Source organism: Otolemur garnettii, unplaced genomic scaffold (genome assembly GCF_000181295.1).
Source record: "Otolemur garnettii isolate 467f Iridium unplaced genomic scaffold, OtoGar3 scaffold00033, whole genome shotgun sequence".
Lineage (NCBI taxonomy): Eukaryota > Metazoa > Chordata > Mammalia > Primates > Galagidae > Otolemur > Otolemur garnettii.
The window spans coordinates 11596702-11619061 of record NW_003852428.1 but is presented as its reverse complement, the minus strand read 5'-3'; the positions used below and the strand labels follow the sequence as shown (position 1 = coordinate 11619061).

The 22360-nt window shown below is 43.1% G+C and overlaps 1 protein-coding gene across 1 annotated transcript in view; it reads left to right on the top strand.

Moving 5' to 3' along the window:
* TRIO (trio Rho guanine nucleotide exchange factor) overlaps positions 1–22360 on the top strand; it is a 235899-nt gene that overhangs the window by 65573 nt on the left and 147966 nt on the right. The window contains exon 10 of the mRNA XM_003789545.3: positions 10740–10931. Within this exon, the coding sequence (XP_003789593.1) occupies positions 10740–10931 (192 nt within the window). The remainder of the gene's footprint in view (positions 1–10739; positions 10932–22360) is intronic.

The following is a 22360-nucleotide window of genomic DNA, read 5'->3' as shown; positions in this document are numbered from 1 at the left end:
AAAAAAAAAAAAAAAAAAAGCTCACAGTGCAGTTCCTACTCACAGACCATTGTGGTTGAGAAACGTGCCTTTTGATTTATTGTTTTTTTTATTTTTATTTTTTAAAGGAGAACGAAGAAAGGAGAGATTACAACAATGTGATGTGTGCGCATGAACACACACACACACACACGAGGTCAGACAATTAAGTTTGCAAACTCATCCTAGAAAAAGTTTTGCATACCTCATTGTTGAATATCACTGCAGTCACCGTCAAAGAACGCCCCTTAGGTAGCTATGCACTGATGCCAGTGCCTAGTCCACTCTTAAAAGCACTTTTTCTAGGGTGAGTTCGTGAACTTAGTTGTCCAACCTCAGACGACAACAGTTCTGATGGTCATTCCAGGAGAAGAGTTCCAAAATTGCTTTGAAGGGTGGACTAGACACTGGTGTTGGTGCATAGCTTCCCAAGGGAAGCACTTTGAAGGTGACTATAGTGACATTCAGCAATGAGGTATGTAGCACTTTTTCTAGAATGATTTTGTGAACTTAATTGTCTGATGTCAAACACACACACACACATATATACATATATACAGGGTGGCCCCCAAATCACCATACATAGGAAAAATGGGAAATTGTAGCTAAATGTACCTTTACTTGCAAAGTATTCATTATAAAATTTTACAAAATATTTATGAAATGTTCTGTACATGGTGGCCATCTCTGCATGTGAGTGTGTGTGTATAAGTAGGAAAAATTTGTTTTAAAAAAGTTGTCTGAGAAGGATATATTCATACTCAAAATACTGTGGTAAAACTGAGGAACATCAGAGAGTCTCTAAAATGTGAGAGAAATAAGACGATGACACCCGTGAGCAGCATTATTAGAAAGACGGCGGACTTCGGGTCAGCGTCCATAGATTCCAGGGGACGATGGGATGGAGTCCTGAGGGAGGGTAACTCTGAACTGGAATTCTATGCCTAAATTCAGTGGCAAGGACAAAAAATGTAGACCAAGATTGGGAGAGTTTACTACTTACATACTTAACCAAAAAAACTATTTACTTCAGTAAGAATGATAACGGTACCCACTGTAATTTAAGCCCTCCAAGATTTTGTTTTGTTCACTTCTCTGTCACCAGTACCTAGACAAATACCTGGCATGTTTAGCTATTTAGCAAATATTTTTTTTTGATTAATTAATGAGGTGAATAAAAAGCATGAGAAGAATGGGCTGGGATGAATTATGAGCAGAGAAATTGGGGAATGTATTTGTGGATCAAAGGATTGACCATTTAAACAAAGGACAGTTGAATTTGGGAGGGAGTCAAAAACAAAAACTGAAGTACCAGCTCACGTGCACATTAACACAGAAGATGGAGAGGTGTTCCGGAAGATGGCAGGAGGAACGCTGTCTGTCTGAGATTTGTTGATTCAGGTGTAGGGGTAGAAAATGTCACTTCCAAATCATTTCCAAGGGAAAAGAAATACAGGAAACCAAGCAAATAAAAACTCAGGAAGAAGCCCAAAAAAAAAAAAAAAAATCAGAACCGCAAAGATCATGGTAGAAATTGCAAAATAAGCTATAGCAATTTATTAAAAATACTAGTAACTATAGGAAATGCAAAATAGATTATACTTGTTAAAAGACAAACATTTTCAGATTGAATATCTTTAAAAAATTATGCTATTTAGTATTTTCAGAGGGAACACCTGAACCTAAAAATACCCCAGAAGCTTCAAAGTATATAAGGTATTAGAAAAAGACATAGCAGGAAAATATTAACCAAAAGTAAGTTGTTGTAGGAGTATTACTATTAAACAGTATAGCCCTGAAAGCATAAAAACATTTATTAGAGAATCTTCAATTATAAAAGGAAGAATATTAATACATGTATACATCTAACAATATAGTCTCAAAATCTGTAAAACAAAATAAACAGGACTAAGGACTAACTAAAACATGGCCATGTGAGTTAGTATGTGTTACATGACAGATACGGGTTCAGATTTACACTTGTTTTGTCAGGAACTAAAATATGAGGTAGAATTATGGGCTAACAGACTACTTAAGTCTTGTTCTGTGAAAATGCTGTTTGAAAACATCACCTTCTTTACATGTCTTTTCTTTCTTTGTTTTTGTTTGTTTTGAGACAAAATCTTGCTCTATACCCCAGGTCGAGTGCCGTAGCACCATCATAGCTCATGGCAACCTCAAAGTCCTGGGCTTAAGTGATCCTCCTGCCTCAGCTCCCCTGGGGACTATAGGCACCTGCCACAGTGTCCAGCTGATCTTTCCATTTTAGTAGAGAAGGTGTGTCTCTAGTTCAGTGGTTCTCAACCTTCCTAATGCCATGGCACTTTAATACAGTTCCTGTGGGTCGCGACCCACAGGTTGAGAACCTCTGCTCAAACTCCTGCTCTCAAACAGAGTTGAACCTGCTCTCAAACTCCTAAGCTCAAGCATCCTCCTGCCTTGGCCTCCCAGAGTGCTATGATTACAGGCCTGAGCCGTGGTGCCTGGCCAAAGACTTCATATAATATGTAAAGTAAAAATGACAATCCCAACTTTTTTCTTTACTGATCTCGAGAAACCAGAGACCAGTGCCTGTGGCTCTGCAGCCTTACCACACTCTCTCGTGTCTTTGAAGCATTTCTCTCATCCGCGTTAAATGTGCTCTCACCTGCTAGAAGATGTTTTGGCTTCGTGTAGCAGAAGAAATGTGGAATATGTGCTCTTACTTCATCTTAGTTTTTCTACACAATAAGCTACTGCCATGATTACTGTGGCTTGAGGTTGTGTGTAAAATGTGGGTCGTATGAACAAAGACCACAGGCACCAAGGGATGTGAGGGGCAGAACTGTGAACAGCAGGCCGTGGTTACAGACCAGCCGCCCTCCTCCCTTCCACAGGCTTCTGGAATACTCTCTAATACAAGGATGACAGGCTCCTGAAGTTTCTCTTGTGTGTCTGCCGCCCTTTGTGACCCTTCTCCTTCACATTCCTCTGGTTCCTTTTATTCTAAAATGAAGAAGTGTATTCTCGGGCTAATGTTGCTCTGCCTTCTGAGGGTGAGCTCATTTCCTCACCTCTAAGACAGTCATCAAAGCTGTCACACAAGCTCTTGGGATGGCAAGAATGGGCAAGCTATTTCTGGGGAAACAGATCTGCCCAAAGCTTCCTAGGGCAAGCAGAGGGTTGGAGTAGCAGCCTGCTGCAGGGGGCTGCCGCAAGGGGCTGCCTTTCACCCTGGTCGGAGTTCTGGCAGTTGCCAGCCAGAGTGCTCCTACTTCTCCCATCTGAGCTTCTGTCCTTTCTCATCATCTCTTGCAGATTGTCCCAGGACTCCTGGCCAATCCCTGTCCCCTCCCTCCAGGAAAAGGGCTACTGGCTCTTTCCTCTAACATGAAAATGTGTAAGCCCAAGTCTGGACTTTGAAAAGAGACCTTTAAGTATGATTACTTCTGCTCACTTTGTGACTATCTGCTTTACGTCCATCTGATTTTTCAGTGATCACCCACCACATGCCTGGTGTTCTGCCAGGTGTGGGGTGGCTGGGTATAGGTAGCCAGAGACCCAGACCCCTCAGTGGGCACTGCAAGGAGGTCTTCTGTGGTAGCCAAAAGTTCATGTGCAATTTTGAATTGCACATGAACTTTATGGACACCCTATATATTACCAAAGGTAAGACAAATGTTAGGATTTAAAGAGAAGAAATTTTCTTTTTACAGTTTAAGGTTGTGTTGAATTTTCCTTTATAAAATTAATTCTATAATTGGTTATAATTTAGAAATCTTAAGTTAACACTTTATTTAATAAAGATTTTCTTATAGTCAACTTTAAAGTAATGAGTTGTGGCATGATGGAGTAACATAACAGAGATTCAAAAAGGAAGTGGTAAAGGCTTATGGTTAAATTCATTAAAATGCACTAAATATAGATTTATTATATAGAATAGTTCTAGTGTTCTGAGAAGGAGGAACCCAGAAGTTTGAAGCTCGTATTTACTTGCTGGAAGTGAGTCATACAGCCCAGTGTAGCTTCTGCAGGCATGAGACCTGGGTGCAGCAGCTGGGGATCAGGATTTGCTTCAGACTGCTGCCTCCACCTCAGGAAGCTCGGATCCTTTTTGCATGCAGTTTTTCAAGGCCAAGAACCTCCTTGTGACTCATCTGAAGATCCATTCCTTTATTTTGTACAGCGATTGTGAGTAGAGCTCTCCTACTGTCTGAATCCATGCTAAGTGATTCATAGTGCGGTGTGCCCGGACATCGTGCTTCTTCACACACTGGTGTTGTGAAAAGAGAAATTAAAAAGACTTTCCTGTGGAGCTTCCTGCAAATAACTGTTGGAAGGGAAGATGCTCTTTAACAGTAATCTCTTATCTTCTAAATAGTTATCCAAGTTAATGTTCCTTTTTAGATTTTAAAAAGCTGTGATTACAGCAGCCAGTAAAGCCCAGGACACGCTGGTTCAGGAAGAAGCTGGTTTTGAGAGCACAGACTTTGTCTTTACTATCATTAGCAAAGCTCTGGCATGGCATCCTTCCCAAGTCTCTGTACTGTGAGTGCTTAAACCACTTTTACTCTTTCTTCCTATCCTTGGGCTTCAGATTACCTTCCAGAAACAGAACCTGTCATGAAGTTGTTCTCCAGGAAGCCATTTCTGTCAACAGGTTTTCCTGTGAGCCGTGTAATCATCTTGTCTTCCTAGATAAAAGAGTGTGTCATTTAGGAAAGCAGGAATCCTTAAGTTCATTCTAGATTTTCAGAAGAGGAGCAGGCCAGATAACTCCCTGGCCACTGCTGAACCACTCATCTTTTGGGGGAAGTATACGCCCTGTGGAACATGGGGTCCACTTCTGTAGCACTCTCTGAACTTGTGATTTGCTGCACTGTTGGAGTCTTGCTTAAATACACTAGGCTGCCATTTTGCAGTAAGTTTGGTTCTTAATGTCAGGTGTGTTGTTTTTTAGTCTTTTAAAATAGATGAGTAGTGAGGAATTCAGGGCAAATTATTTGCTGTCAAGAATTTCCTTTAGGTCAGTGTGTTTGTATTTACAAGTTACCAAATCTTCTCACCTGCTTTTTTTCCTTACTGAAAACATTTCTAAAGTTTACTGAAATAACTCCACTGCTTTATAATTGTATGACCGTAGGCAAGTTACTCAGTCTCTCTGAGCCTCAGTTCCTTTAGCTATAAAATAAAACCTGATACCTACCTTTGCCAAGTAATTAAAAAATGCCTTACACTCAGCAGGTGATCATAGTGCCAGGTCCCCTCCCAGCCCATATAATTTAGCTCATTCAGATCATCCAGGTGTTTTGGCAAGTACTAGCATTGTACTGTAAGCTATGCAGCAACATTTGAAATAGCACCAAAGGACACTGTAGGGTATATTTACCCCTGACCTACCTTACCTCGCCCAAACTCCCACCCACCCCACGAAAAAATTGCGTCTCTGGTTAAATGCTAACAGATAGAGATAGTAGTCAGTATTTTGCTATGCCTGGGTAAATGCCATGTAGAACTTCCTGGGTCTTCCGTTTGTGGTTTTATCATTCACCTCTCTGCCTTGTGCCACCTGCTGGGGGTTGGGGGGACTGCGAACTGCCCTCCACTGTGCTTTCCCTTGCTAGGGGGAAAGATGGATCTCTGGGAATCTGTGTGCCTCTTAAGTGACAAATCTAAATTATCTGAGACATCTGATTTGCACTATAGAAGTACTCACCCATCATTCTTTTTTATTACATTTCGATACTAATAAAACACCTTGGAAGTTTTCTATATGCAGTCTTTAAATTTCTATATGTTGTCTTTAATCCAGACAAATGGAATAGAAGTATTTAGGCCTTAAAATGTTTGTTTTTCTCCTTTCTTACTTATTGTAGCTCAAGAAACCCTTTTTCCCCACTGGCTTCTAAATACAGCCTCTGACCATCCTTGGTAAGAAGCAGGCTCTGCAACCGAGGAGTATAAGGAAGGGGTGGGTGGCTCTTATTTCCCTGTCCTTCTAATTATGCAATTTGTATTTACTTCTCAAGAAAAAGAGGAAACTGGTCAGGCCCCCGCCCTGGCCTGGTCCTTCATCTTGACTGCAGGAACGATCCCCACCCAACAGATTAAGAAATGCTCCAGAGGGAGAACCTTCAGAGTATAGGACAACAGGTGGAGGAGAGAAGTCCAGGCTCTTCAGCCTCTGAAACTTGCTTCTTCTCTGACACCCTCCCCACTCTGAGTCCAGCAAGTGAATTTCCCCTAGTAGGAAGAAGCCTGGCCCAGGCACTAGTGGTTTTGACAGCCTCAGTTCTACTGGCTGGGACAAGTTAGTTCACCTCTTTGTGCCTCAGTTTTCTCATCTGTAAAGTGGGAATAAAATAGTGTCCATGCCACAGGGCCATTGTGAGGCACAGAGTGCTTAGAAATTAGTATTTTTGATCAGGTAGTTTGTGTTAGCACAGGGAGTCCCTGTGCCAAGGACCCAGGAAGGTCCTGGTCCTGGTAAGGCCTGCCCAGGGGTTGCAGAGATAAGAGTGTTGACCCCACCAGCCATCCAACTTTTTGTGCTTCATTCTCTTCGAGTGTGGGATGAGAAGTGTTTACTATCCTTCTTTGTTTGAAAATGCACTTGCTTGTTTGGGACTTAAAAAAAAAGGCTTTGCTAGCAAAGAAGTGGAAAAGCTTTCAGAATGGTCACGTTAGCTGTAGAGACACACTGTCATCTGAAAGTCTGCTTGTCAGAGATGAGAGGTAAATGATTTCAAAGCTGTGTGATGACCAGTAAGAAGACAGGACCTAACTCTTCAGAGACATGTGTCTGCAGCTCTGTGTTCTGCAGCACGGCCAGTATCATTTGGCTGAGGTCCCAGTACTCAGACAGCTCTAAGGGGACACTTAGCTGGGGGTAGCAAGGTGGTGTCATCCCTAGAGAGCCATGTGCATGCACAGCCTCTGACGGTCAGAGGGTCTTGGTAGGCAGGACCTCCCCAGTAGAGCCCTTAGTGCCAAGGGCTGACTGTCACAAGGAGAGTATGCAGTGTTGGGTGGCCTGAGTGCCACCCTAAGGAGGGAAGGGCCTGGGTGAGTTAGCCTCACACACACATTTTTCCCCAAATTATTTACCTTAATGTGTATTTCCTTCTGAGAAACTACATTCTCCTACGTAGCCAAAATGCCACCATCCTAATCAGGAAACCGATGTTGACACCCCTTCTAACTCTTACACCACATACTGTCCTTATAAAAATGTCCCATGACATTTAACTGTCATGCTTCTTAGTGTCTTTGAGTCTGGAGCAGTTCTTTGGTCTTTCCTGGACTTCTGTGACCTGACGTTGGGACTATCTCAGGCCTGTGTTTTGGAGGCTGCACCTTACTTTGGGATTGCCTGGTGTTTCCTCATGACCAGATTCAGGCGATGTGTCTTGGGCAGGAGTGTCACCGTATGAGGCCCTGTACTCTTCATGATATCCTCTCAGGTAGTGTAGGGTCTTAACTTGTCCCCGTGTAATGTTTACTTTGGCCTCTGGGCTGGGATGGTGTCTGCCAGCCTTCTCCACTGTAAAATCAGTCTCTCCTCCACAGGAATTAATAAGCATTTATGGGAATTCTGATTCCTGCTTCCCTACCCAGTGTTATTTGTTTACTGCTGTCTGTGTGGACTTGAGTTTTTGTTGTGTTTGGCAGATGGCACTCAGTCACTGATGGAGTCGGTCACTTTGATGCTCAGATTGTCCCTGAGTTGGCCGACAGGGGTCAGGCCAGAGTCTGCGCCCTACCTGGATGCATCACCTCTGAGTACTTCCTTACTTTTGGATGCAAAAGATGTTTCAGGCTCATAACTTTATCCCTGCAGTCAGCCTTTTCTCCAAGGAACCCTGTTTCCTTTTAGAGGAAAATGGTGTTGGTTTATTGTTATTGGGCTGCTGCTGCTCCCAGGTCCTCCTCCGGACAGGGTAGGGTTGGGGTGGGAGAGAGCACTCACATATACGTTCACATCCGTCTGTGGACCACTGTGTATTTACACCTAAACCTCCATTTCCTGCTCCATGTCAAGAGTTAACTCATGTTTTCTCCTTTTCTATATTTATATTAGATTGTTAAGTGCTAATGATGAAATGTCTGATTTTTTTTTAAGTACTAAGTTTGACAGTTGACATCTCTGACATTTCACTTTGACACTTCTTGCTTTATTTTTATTGTGAAGGTGCATCCTCATTCTTTCACGTTTTTACCCTCCAGATTTTCTTTAGAACAATTTTTGTGAAACCATAGATTAGTCAAAAATCTGTATTATTTTCACGTATGAATTCTGTCCTGGAACAAAATGCAGTAAAGACAGCTCAAAACATCAAGGAAGTGTTTGGGAAGGATGCAGCTGACTAAAGACAAAGTGTAGGTCAGGGGTCCTCAAACTTTTTAAACAGGGGGGCCAGTTCTCTGTCCCTCAGACCGTTGGAGGGCCAGACTGCGGGCCCTGGGACGAGTCGGCTGCTACACAGGACAAGCAGAGCTGGCAAAAACACCCTGCAGGCCGGATAAATGTCCTAGGCGTGCTGCATGTGGCCCATGGGCCATAGTTTGAGGATGCCTGGTGTAGGTGGTGTGAGAAGTTCTGTTCTGGTGATTTTAATCTTGAAAATGAGCCAAGTGGGCAGCCTGAGACCAAGGTGGATACGGATGAGCTGAAAGCTACAGTGGAAGGGAACCCATCTCAACCTGCATATGAATTAGCAAAGTTTGATCTTGCTATTCCAGCAACGTAAGACCATTTGAAACAAGTCAGCAAGGTAAAGAAGCTGGAGAGATGGGGGGTTCTGCAGAATCAGAAGAGAAATTGTCTCTAAGCTTGCCTTTCTTTGCTGTCACAACATAAAGGGGAACCACTTCTACACCATATGATTTAGGTGTGGTGAAAAGTGGATTCTTTATGACAATCTCAAGTGTTCAGCACAATGGTCGGGTAAAGATGAAGTGCTGAAACACAGTCCAAAACCGAACATTTATCAAAAAAAGCTTCTGGTGTCTGTTTGGTTGTCTAGCACTGGCATTATCCACTAGCAGAGTGTCTAACCATTCCCCCTGTGCTGCACATTGGAAGACGATGAGTTGTGTTGGGCTACACATTAAACACACAAACACTAACGCAGACTGATTGGCAAAAAAAAAAAAAAAAAGGTCCATGCATGCATACTTTTCATGATATCCAATACTACAGATAAGCCAAAAAAAAGTCTTCCCCAAACCAGCACGAAGGCTGCAGGTTAGATACCCCTGCTGACAGCTTCATGAAACTTGCTGAGTTGATTACAGCAGATTCTACTGCAACCAGTTTGAGAAAATGATGGGGATGCTTGTGATTCAGGAGCCAGGATTGGTTAATAAGCACAGGCCAATCCTCTTGCAAGACATGCTCGACCACATGTCGCATAAACAGCACTGCTCAAACTACAGAAGCTGGACTTGGAATCTCCCCATCATCCATCATCTTCAGCAGACCTCGCACCAACCACCTCTTCTTCCAGGCTTTGGGCCACGTCTTGCAAGAAAAATACTCAGTTCTCCATAAGCTGTGGAAAATACCTTTCACGATTTTATCAACAGCCTTCTTCACTGCTGGTGTACATAAGTTGCCATTAAGATGGCAAAGCTGTATCAATAGTTGAGGTGTTTACTTTGATTAATTGTACTGCTTCTTGAGATAAACTTAATTTTGACTCAAAATCGTACATTTCATATCTAATAACTGCCTTCACTGAGATAAGGAAACTTGCCTCCCATTGTCCCCAACGTACTGACTTAGTCATTAAACCCCCTATAACCAGTCTCCCAAAGTGGAAGCCACGCGTTTCACCCTGCTGGCCCCTCACCTCTAGGCCACCTCTCACCCTCACTGAAGAGATGCCTGCTCTACTCAGTGTCAAGACTAACTTGTTTGTTTCGCAAGAGAACCAAAAGCTGACTTCCTGGGCCTTCTTGGAAGGCCTGGCTTCTCTGTTTTTCCTGCACTAATATCCTCCAGCCTTTCTCAGCGAGCCCCTCTCTAGCACTCTCCTGTAATGGCGCCGGGCTTTAGCATACCTGTATATTTGAGGAACCCAATTACTGTTGCCGATTTATTGAGGATTAGTATAATTTTCAGTGTTTCAACCACATATTTATACTTAGCTTTCAGCTCTTTAAATTCTGGGTCATTTCATTATAGTTATTTCCTTTTTCTCAAAAAATGTGCAGGCTTAAGTAGAAAAAAGAGGAGCATAAAATTCCCAGGAAGCAGGGCTGTGTAAGGGACAGCAGCGTAATGTTCATTTGGCAGTAAACCTTTGACTTGCACTGGGGGAGTTATCACAAAGCAAATCATCATACTGAAAGACACAGAACTGGAACTCTCCACTCTGTCACAAAACTGGGAGGAAAAGTGAAGCAGGCATTTGTGGCTTGGGCTGTCTCCTGGCTCCTCCTCAGCAGAAGTCTCAGAGCCCTTTGTGAGTCAGACATCCAGTAGCAGCCTGCAGGGACCCTGCCACCACTTCAGATGCAAGGGCTGTGCTGTGAGGTTCAAAGTTTAACAATTTCAAACAGTATTGGGGAAAGCTGGTGTCTAGAATCATCTCTCCCCCATCATATTTTTTCCGTTCAGTTGCTGTGATGCTTAGAAATATCGCACATTGCCTCTGCGTTGCTGAATGTCTTTGCTCCCAGCCTGGCTGGTTTGCTTTTTATTCACCTTGTGTTTCTCTGGGCGTTTCCTTGTGCAGAACACATACACCAATGCTGATAAGTTACTAGAAGCAGCAGAGCAGCTGGCTCAGACTGGGGAATGTGACCCAGAAGAGATCTATCAGGCCGCCCATCAGCTGGAAGACCGGATACAAGATTTCGTTCGGCGTGTGGAACAGCGGAAGATCCTCCTGGACATGTCCGTGTCCTTTCACACCCACGTGAAAGAGGTAAGGCCTCAGGAATGCAAGCTTGGTCTGAGGGGTCTTTGAACTCTTTGGAAGGAATTTGGTCATAAGGGGGGAAAGTGGACACGAGGTGACAAGTTATGAGATGTAGCCCTCTAAAGCCAGCTCTGTCTGTGTGGGTGGGGAAGAGCTGGTCTTCCTCATCTGGGTTGGCACAAACCCACAAGGGTCAGGGTGGCAGGGGAGGGTGTGGATCTGGAGGAGAGCAGGGAAAACAGGAAGCTGAATGAGGTCCTTCAACTTCAGGAGGCAAGGTGTGTCCTTTTCACATAAATAGAGGAGCTGCACGCGGTTGGTCAGGAAACCTGCTGGGTTTCCTCTCTCTGTGTTCACCTGTCTCGAAGCCGAAGTCATAGTTGACTTCTGATATTATAAGGCTACTCTTGAATACTAATAAAAATGAATAGTACATAATACTGAGTTTAAGTGTACCAAAGCCAACATGGTGGGAATAATATTAAAGCTAATATCATAGGTATGCTCTTGTTAACAAATTTATATCATGATAACAGATAATGTACTTGTTGTATGAGAAATAGGAGGTGCTAATTACCCCTTGGATGTGTACAGTGTGTTATTCATAGTAGAAATCATGTACTGGTATGTTGTAGAAACTGTTAGGTACCTAGTGAGGAAAAGATTTATAATGAAGTTTTCAGAGTGACTGCAAATTGAGTAAGTATTTCACTTTATTGCAGCTTATTTCTGTCTAATGAAAAAAAACCACCTGCTTCACAAAGGACCAGAATATATTATGATACAGCCCTTTATTTGATACAAGGGCCCTCCCGAATCATTTGGGATGCTGTTTGTGGAAGCTTGTAATATGATGGGAAGAAGGATCTGGGAAGAGTAGGACAACTGGGAGAAAATGGGAAAGAATGAGGCCTGGGTTGCCTTGTTTAAAGACGTTGGGGATCTGGGACCAGTAAGTCTGTTCAAAGGAAAGGAACTTCACCACCCTTGGGCAGTTAACCCTCAGTCAAGTCCTTTGTAACTTGAATGTTTGAACTACAGGAAAACTACACTCCCTTCCCTCCGAAATTCTGAGAGTGCAGGGAGAGTATTTGACAAGCTGCTCGGACCCTACTAGCTTGTGCTCAGCTCTGCCTCAGGCAGCCACACATGGTCGGTTCCACAATGCGGCTGGTTCTTCCTGGGCCTGAGATTGTCGAATAGACAACTGGCATAACCAGCTTCTTTGCCTGCTGTTGATAATGCAATAACTGAAAAGACTTGAAAACATTTCTAAAGAGGTGATTCTGTCCAAGGAGACGTGCTACGTAGACATTTTTCCATGGGAGTTTCTAGATAATTGATGCCTAAAGCACTAGGCTGGGAGGTCCTCACTCATCCCCAGCTGAGCTATGATCACGCCTCACCTATCTGCAGCACTACTACCAGTTTGGTTTTCTGAAATCTAAATTTTACTAGGTTGAGCCCCTGCTTTTAAGCATCACTGATTCTTCTATCCTGGGAGCCCCTGAAACGCCCCTGCATCCTCCCAATCTGGACCACGCTTTCCTTCTCATCTTGTGCTGTATCCTCCTCTTCCAGGGTCTCTCCCCCTCAGCAGTGTCTCCAGATTCCCAAGGTTCCCTCTGACACCTGTGAGCCTGGGATGTGCCACTTCCTCTTCCCCAGTCAGAATTAGCTGCTCTTCCCAGCACCTTGTAGAGCTCTCTCCATGCACCTGTTACAGCACTGGTCCTGTTGCCTTATAGTTGTATGCTGCTCTCTCTTTCCTGATGGTATTAGTATGTTAGGTCCTCCTATGTCTTTTTACGCCCTTGCACAGAGAGAGGAAGCAGGATAAAGGTAATTCATGTATAAGAACAGATCGTGCCTCAGCTCATTAACCGTGCATGACATGGATGGATAACAGGCCAGAGGCACAGAGCAGCCTGGACGCCCCCTGAGTTCCTCTTCAATCCACAGGGGACACTACTGCGCTGAATGCCATGGATGCCGGGGGAGAGGCAGGAAGGGTGGCACGCGGCTGGGCGTCAGCCCACGGACCAAACAAGGGAAAGGTGAGGGCAGGCAGCCTTGTGCCGGTAGCACATTCCAGAGCCAGGTGTGCCGCAATATTCTTTGGCAGCTTTGTAGTCTGAGGTCAGGGTTAAACTTCTTTTGCTGACAACTCTTTCCATGAAACAGTATTTATGATTTAGATCACCTTTTCTGTTAAGCGATGATTTTCGTAAAGGAGACACTAAAGGAAGGCATTTTGCAAATGCTGTTCCCCAGAGACTCTGCTTGGGGTTCATTGTTTTCATAACATGAGCAGCTTTTTTAAGGAAAAGTCTTAAAAGCATTCCACTTAGTAGATCGTGGAGTCTGTATTGTCACTAGGCTTAGAAGATATTTAAAAATGAACATCCAGAGGGTACCAAAAAAAAAAATGTGGACACATTTTAAGAAAGGAAAAAACTGTTTTAAAATTGTAATGCTCAATATGTGCTGATAAGAAAAGATAAATGCAAGTCACATTAAGCGCCTCTTGTAATAGCAGAAATCAACTGTGACTTGAGTATGACAAGTTTAATACAGTTTTTTCTTTGCTTACAATGTGTAAACTTTGTTTTGGCACTCTCCATACTTTTGTTTTCACTGACTTATACTATAGGAACTTGTGGTATGTATGAATTTATAGATTAAGGAGACCTTAAATTGATTTTAAGCGTAAGTGGTTCACTTGTACAATTGGAGAATTTTCAGTGCATTCATTTTATCTGAAAGGTTATCACAGACCAGGCTCTGTGGGTCACACTTGTAATGCCAGTGCTTTGGGTGGATGAGGCAGAGTGTCACTTGAGGCCAGGAGTTCAAGACCAGCCTGAACAACATAGCAAGACACCATCTCTACAAAAATTAGAAAACTTAGCCAGGAAGGGTGGTGGTGTGCACCTGTAGTCCCAGCTATTCAGGAGGCTGAGGCAGGAGGATCATTTGTACCCAGGAATTTGATGTTGCTGTAAGCTGTGATTGTGCCACTGCACTTCAGTCTGGGCAGGAGAAAAAGAGCTGTCTCCAAAACATAAAATAAATAAATGGAAAGAAAAGGAAAGTTGTCACTGTAGTGAAGAAACTAGCATAGTATATTTCTCCTAGTTTGCTTTCTCTTAAATGTACGTACCTCTAGTGACCCAGGACCAAGGAAGGATTTGAAGCCAGTTGGGGTGCAGAGTAGAATACACACATGTATCTGTGTGAGTCCGAGAGTGGGCGCAGGTGTTCAGGGAAGCTGCCACAGGCTTGGAGTTCTGCCTGCCTCCCCCTCCATCTGCATGGACTTCATTTTTAACCCCAGCCACTTTCTCAGGAGATTTATCTTTTCCTGACTAGCCCCAGAATTCTCTGTGCTGGACAAAAGCCCTAAAATTCCCAGGAATACTTAGTAGGTTTTGTGCAGGAAAGAACATCTTTTTCAGCTATATTTTGAAACCAGTTATTGAATGAAAACTCAGGTAAACTTAAGAATCCGTTTAATTGCTCAGCACCTGTGGCTCAAGCGGCTAAGGCGCCAGCCATACACCTAAGGTGGCAGGTTCGAATTCAGCCCGGGTCCGCCAAAACAACAATGACAGCTGCAACCAAAAAATAGCTGGGCGTTGTGGCAGGCGCCTGTGGTCCCAGCTACTTGGGAGGCTGAGGCAGGAGACTCGCTTGAGCTCAGGAGTTGGAGGTTGCTGTGAGCTGCGATGCCACGGCACACTACCCAGGGGGATATCTTGAGGCTCTGTCTTAAAAAAAAAAAAAAAAAAGAATCAATTTAATTAGTTCAAAACAAAATTGTGAGACAGATGCCCAGGGGAGAATATCATGCTAATTTTCAGATGTTTCTATGAAGTCAGTGAATGCGTTACAATATCAGATGAATGAAAAATTGCTAAAAGATATATATCATCTGAGGCAGTTCTTCTCAAGCATGAAATACTACTTGAAATTACATAGCAGAAGATAGAACAAGTAGTCTATGTTTTTCATTTAGGCAAACTCATTAGGCCTTTTAAAAGTTACCTATCAAGGGCTCTCCCAACAAAGAAGTTACCTCCCTCCCTGCTGGGTTTTCCGCAGTGGTTCTGTTTCTCAGTCCAGAGTGCACTTGTCACACTCTCCTTTGGCAATACATTTCTGGCTCTCTGATGAGCAAGTAATACAAAGGTAATGTCATAACAACTCATTTTTAAAAGGCACCCAGTCAAAGTGATACGTGCTCAGCCTTAGCTCAAGAATCTCTAAGAATCCCACCCAGCAGGGGATGGTGGTTAGAAGTCTGGTCGCAGACTGACACTTAGAAGCTGCAGACGGAGATCTCGGACTCTATTGCCCCGGGGAGCAGAACAGAGGACACTGTTGTTCCTGGGAGGAGAGAGAGGGAAATGTTTCAACATAGAGGACAAATCTTTTCTTCCTCCAGATGCAGCAGGTGGTAGGTAGATTTCAGCCTCAGTTTCCTCCTCAAACCAGATTTGGAAGGATTCTGAGACCCTGTTCTCTCTGAAAAGAATCATGAGATGCTTATCTGCCATTTCAAAAGGTGGAAGACAAGTGCTTTGGTCTGCTCTCTATAAACTATCTGAAAGTAATATTGATGGCCTAACACACATTTGGCTTTTATTTAAATTTGTGAAGATTTTTGTCCTCTTCCAACTTGCTCTCCATCTCTCTGGCCCCTTGGGAGTGAATTCCCTTCGGACATACTGGTAGCATTGATTCTCATCTGTTCTGTGTCTGATTCTCCCACTGTTTGTTTTTCTGAATGCATTTCCACTGCTCATTCACTCACTCCTCCCAAAGCGTGTCCCCAGCCCACTGTGATGTGCAGTAAGTGATACCAAAGTGAGTGAAACAGTGCATTCCTACTGTCATGTCTGTCACGCATCTCAGACATTTGTTTGTTTCTCTCAAGAGACTTAAAGTTCCTTGAGGCACAGGACAATGTCCCAGGTCCTCTTTGTGTTCCAACCAGTTACCCTCCTTCCCAGAGTTGGCAGATAGATACTCAGTACACGTTTTTGAGATAATGTCTATTTCTAGTACATCATTTATCTGATTTAATGATAGATTTAGTGATTGAATGATAACTTCTGTTTTCAACTATAGCAAAAGCATAACTATTCCCATCCATTCGTAGTCCTTCAACTTCACTCTCAAAATTAGGTCCTGAGTTAACTGATAATTACACTTGAAATGTGTGGGTTATTTGAGGCAACCAGGTGGTGGCATTGCAGTCTCCGCCAGAGTTTGTTTCTGGAATTGATTCAGTGGTTCTACATTGATTTTTGTTCTTGAAGCCTTGGTTTCCCAGGAAAGATCATTCCCATTTGAATCAGGCTGTGATTCTTGCTGGGTTAAGTAAAGAAGCCTCTTGGTTCTGCTTCTGCAAACTTACACACTGAACTAGGACAAGTTTTTCTTTTGAGTAATGCCTGGGAAAAGAGGAACCTTTCATTTTATTCAGAAGTCAAAAATAAAGGCCTCCCAACCACCTGGAGATTTTTTTGTTCCAGCATACCAGTCAGGCTTCATTCTTATGCCTCAGGGTTGAGCATGAAGACTTCTTTATGCCTGGGCCAGTGCTTCTGAAGGGGAGAATAGGGAGAGGGCCTTGCCCTGGAGTTGGGGAGGGGTCCAGAGAAGTGGGAGAGCGGGGCTTCTTGGTGTGCGGAGCCACCTCTCCTCTGGTCCTCACCATTTGTTCCAGAAGGACATTGAACTCCTGCCCAGTGCTTTCTCAAGCAACCACTGCTTAAAGGGCCCAGATTTTTTTTTTCTCTTACTTCCCTTGTGGAGCTGAAGATTCTCTTGGGCTTCTGGCGGTTAAACTAAAACTGGACAACTCACTACAGGTTCACAATCCTCCTTGCGTAGACAGACAGCTGTTCTCCAGGGAGTGTCAGCTTGTCACTAAGCAGCCCCAGTTGCCGCCTCTGGGGCTTCCTGGGGAGGCCTGTCTTTGTGCTCTGCATGGAAATGATTCTCCACAGGCCATAGGGCACAGTAGTTGTTTTCTGAATTAGCCCCACCTCCCTTGAGCATTTGATTTCTCCAATTCTAATTCCTTCACCTCTGCTGTGCAGAATTCTCTAAAATTTGGTTCCAAACTTTCAAACCTTTTCTTTGGCTTTCCCAGAAGTAATTTTCCTGATGAATCACCTTTCTGCCTTCTCTAAGGCTTGCTTTTAAAAGTTTCTTTCATTCTTTACATCCTTTGTATATGTACAAATGTTCTGAGTTATGGTAGGGTTATGTCCCAGTAAATCCTGTGTTAAGTTGAAAGATGTTTAATAATTGACAAACCCATTGCAAAGTCAAAATTCATAAGTTGAATCCTCGTAGGTCTGGATGCTCCCCTACTTACGATGGAGTTTCATCCCAGTAAGCCCATCGTAAAGTTTAAAAAAATAAGCTGATCTGGAACCATCTTTACCTTCAAGTACATACGTCATATCTGTAAACATACTTCCCAGCTTTTTTTTCTTTTCACTTTTTATTTTGAAATGTAGATTCTTAAATTAGCAAAAAAGAAAAATGGCCAAGGAGGTCCCGGCACCTTCACAAAGTCTGCTGAGGGGTAACATCTTGCATAATCCTAGGAAGCTGTCAAACCAGGAAACAGACTCTGCTGAAGCCCTCAGAGCTCATTCAGATCTCACTGGTTTACACGCGCTCCCGTGTGGGGGTGTGTGTGTGTTTGCATGCTTGCACATGCTTGTGTGTATTTGGTTCTGTGCACTTTCATCATGTACAGATTTGTGTAACCACCACCACTTTCAAGGTGTAGAATCATGATGATTGTTCCATAACCAAAGGGCCCCCTCATGCTGCTTCTAAGAGCCCTTTCCAGCCCCACCCAATCTCTGGTCCCTGAGAACCACTAATCTCTTTCCCTGTCTCTATTTGTTATTTCATAACAAAGTTATGAAAGTAGAACCATACAGTATGTAACTGGGTTTAGCCTTTTTCTCTTTTTTTAGCATGATGCCCTGAGATCCGTCCACTTTCTTGCACATGTCAGTAGCTCTTTCGTCGTCTGTGCTGAGTGGTGTTTCACAGTGTGGGCAAATTAGGTTTGTTTAACTATTTATCCATTGATAGGCATTTGAGTTACTTTCAAGTTTTGGCTGTTACAAAAAGAGAATCTATGAACAATCATATCTGGGTTTTTATGTAAACATAGTTTTTATTTCCCTGGGATCAATGCCCAAGAGCACAATTGCTAGATCTTTTGGTAAGTGCTTGTTTAGTTATTTGTTTGTTTGTTTGTTTGAGACAGAGCCTCAAGCTGTTCCCCTGGGTAGAGTGCTGTGGCATCACAGCTCACAACAACCTCCAATTCCTGTGCTCAAGTGAGTCTCCTGCCTCCACCTCCCAAGTAGCTGGGACCACAGGCACCCACCACAATGCCCGGCTATTTTTTGGTTGCAGCCGTCGTTGTTTGGCAGGCCCGGGCTGGATTTGAACCTGCCACCTTAGGTGTATGCAGCTGGCGCCTTAGCCACTTGAGCCACAGGCGCCAAGCCGTGCGTGTTTAGTTTTAAAAGGAACAACCAAACTGCTTTCCAGAATGTGTGTACTATGGTACACTATTACCAGGAATGTACAAGCAGTCTTTAGATTCTTTTTTCTTTTTCTTTTTTTTTTTTTTGAGTCAGAGTCTCATTCTATCGCCCTGGGTAGAACACATTGGCCTCATAACTCACAGCAACCTCAAACTCTTGGGTTCAAGCAGTCCTCCTGCCTCAACCTCCCAAGTAGCTGGGACAATAGGCACTTCCACAATGCCCAGCTAGTTTTTTCTATTTTTAGTAGAGACAGAGTTCACCTGTTGCTCAGGCTGGTCTCGAACTCCTGAGCTCAGGCAATTCACCAGTTTCACCTCCCAGAGTGCTGGGATTACCGGGGTGAGCCACTATGCCCGGCCTGATCTTTAAATTTTTAACATCTCAAAGTTTAGGATTGCTTTAATACATTTGTCCATGAGAAAGGTTATATATGTGATATTTTAGGGTGAGAAGTTTATCTTATGTGATCAAGTCTCAGTAATTTCTGTTCAACATTAAATTCCTTAGCTGCATTGCTTGGTGCGTTGATCTTGCCCCATACACTCTCACACATGCGATCTATTTGTTTATCTGATGTATTTATCCAAATGAGCAATTAAATAGGTAAAGCCAGTGAAAGCAAGACAAAACTAAGACCCATATCCTGCATGCCAGACCAGTGTGACTGAGCGCTGGATGTCACTTGGGCCCTCACTTGCTTCCCCCTGGTGTGGTGCTGTTTTTATGCAGACCATGGTGTCTAGTTTGGCAGCCTGAGTTAAAAAAACAGGTGTTCTTCCCATAGGTGGGAATGTCAAAAAAACCTGATCTAGCCATTTAATGCTTTCTCTCTGAAAAATGTAATCTTCATTAAAAATATTGAGAAAGTGTACTGTGGGATGATGCACAGAAGTGGCTGGGTGAGCAGGACAAGTTGTCGTGGCTCAGCTTCCACAGCCACAGAACGGGAGCAGTCAAACCCCAGAGGGATGTGAGACAGGTGAAACCACATGTGTAAAGCACCCAATAGGAGATGGTCTTTTTTCCTCCCAGCCCTCTTTGTAACTTAACTTGATGTAGACAGAATATTACTACTATTACTACTTTACTTTAAAATGCAAAGATGTAAATACCCAGGTCACATCTGGTCTCTACCTCACTTCTGTTGCCTTTTGGAGTAATCACCTTATTCTAATCCTGGTCTTAAGATCAAAAAAGAAAGCTTTTCATGGGACAGCAGGTGCCCAGAGCAGGGAAGGCTGTGAGGAAGAAGCCCTGCTCATGGTTCCCTTCATGTTGACAGACAATATTTTGTACATATTACTAAATACTTTTGACCCCAACAGAAGCTTCAAAATGAATAAATGGGTTTTTCTCACCCAATAAATATATATATGTAAAACATCCGTGTTGGCTAGCAGGAAAAGAATGATGTCATGATATTATCTAAAAGGAAAGTCAAAATAATTTATGTAAAACATTTTCCTGTAGGATGATTTAATACCATAGTTTAAATTCATGAATGTTACATTTGTTAGTATTGGACGAGTATTTTCAAATCAAGAAAATTTTTATAACCAACAGAGAAATTAGAAGTTATCATGGAAGATTATACTGTGCTCTTGTATACTGGTGCATCGAGGTCCTGTATCAGAGGGTTATTGGATGAATGAGTTATGATACCTTATCTACATTTGTATTTCAGCATTGCAGTGGGGATTGAAAGTGTAAGACACTCCACCAGCTCCAAATTTTATAGTCCCTTGTGGAAGGGTCACCTCTAAACAGAGAGTTGTCAATGCCTTCTGCTTAATTAGCACTTTGTAGATAGGACTTGATTAGTGTGATGTGAAAGGTGAGGAACTTCATTCAGCACAGGTCAGGAAATACAGCGTTCCAAGTCTTAAAATGCTCGTCTAAAAACGGATATATGTACGGAAGTCCTATTTACTTCTTAAATTTATTTTTAAAAGTGATTTTAATATTCTTAATTCTTAGTTTGATATTGAGCTTCATAAACTAAATATTTTATTATCAAAGAACCATGGCAGGTCTTGGGTCCAGTGAGAGAAGTAAACTATCCCTTTGTATTTCCCGACTTGTCTTGTTTGTACTAAGTGTTGTTGTTATTGAATAGAGAGATTGATCACCTGTTGGTATTAGCTGGACTTTTTCCAGCCCAGCTGCAAAGCTCCAGGTAAACTAGACTTGGAGAGACTGATAAGACTTTTTTAGTTTTGTTTTCATTTGTTTTCTCTTCCTTTTTTTTTAAGCACAAAATTCAGACCCAAAAGATCAAGGAAAGCTTGGGCTTCTGCTTAGGACCTGTGATGCTGGTGGATGACAGGCAGAAAACAGATTCCATCAGCTCTCACGTTATTCCTTCTCAAGGAGGCTGCTCTTCCGACAGGCTGGGGGGGAGCAGAAGCCCCACATGGCGGAGGGGAGGCTTTCTAAGACATGATTTATTACTTCCAAGTGAGTTCAGGTCTGTTCCAGATCTGATACCCTTTTATCCCTGATAAAAGGATTTGATAACTAAATCACCCAATTAGGTATATCAAGTCTTTAAGGAACTGTAAGAGAGGAGACACCAGAGGCCGAAAATGTACTTGTGTTTTTTTAAGAGGGTGGACTTCTTGCATTATTTAGGTTGAGATTAATTCTAGGCATAATTCTAGAGACCTTTTTTTAAAGAAGTTGCCGTGGCTAGAGTGCTATCATAGCTCATAGCAACCTTATGTTCTTGGGCTTAAGTGATCCCTCAGCCTCCTGAGTGGCTAGAACTATAGGCCCCGGCCACAGCCCCCATCTAGTTTTTCTATTTTTAGTAGAGATGAGGTCTCTTTCTTGTTCAGGCTGGCCTTGAACTCCTAAGGTCAAGTAATCCACCTGCCTCAGCCTTCTAAAATGCTAGGAAGTTATAGCTTGTTAACTTTATTTCATTCTTTACTAGGTTTGATGAAGGGCATGCAGAGGAATTAGCATGTGGGCTTTCACCCAGACCTTTCAACGTGTAATTTGTAAACAGATAGGAAAATGCAGGCTGCCTGTTAGTACAGTTGCTAGAACTAGGCTGTTCATGGGCTGTAAAAAATAGAAGTAAGCAGGGGTGTCAGTGGAACCAAGACCCTTATTCTCCCATGTCTGATGGTGGGACAGTATTCACACTTGTGTGTGGACAAGAAAATCATCTGTAGTCCAAAGCCGCAATCAGATCAGAGCTGCTGATGAAGGGAGCAGTGGGAGACGATGGACTCATCATGGTGTCCAAACTACGAGTAGGTTTCAGTCTAGGCCTAGTTGCTCATCACACAAAGATCCAATTACTGCAGCAATGATGATTGTTGAAGAAGGGAATTTCTTTAATATGAAAATGTCTTGTTGGGAGAACGGGAGAAGCTGCCTCACATTCGTCTCCCCAACTCAGGGACATCATGGGCTTTTTGAAGCCTTGGGGCTGGTTGTGGGTACTCCGTGCTTTGGGGCCATGTTGGGAAGGTTGGTGAGTCTTGGTGTCAAGAAGTCTGCCCCCCAGGCCTTCAGACTCTCAATTCCTTTGTCTTACAGAAAATCCACTATTTCTGGGAAACAACTCAAAATGTCAAGTAGTTAGGAGAGGATCATAAAATACACAGGGGTCATTGAGATTTGTTCATGGAGCCAGTTACAGGCATCTCCAGTGACCGTGAAATCCTGTGGGACGGGCCAGTTTGGTCCCTTGGTGTCACCCTTTCAACAGGGGAGAAGACTCTGCAATCAGCATCTTTGAACCGACTCCACCTACCTTATTCAGAACTGCAATATCTGTGTGAGGGATTGTTTATCTGAATTTAGGCATCCTGAAAGTTTGTTATGTTG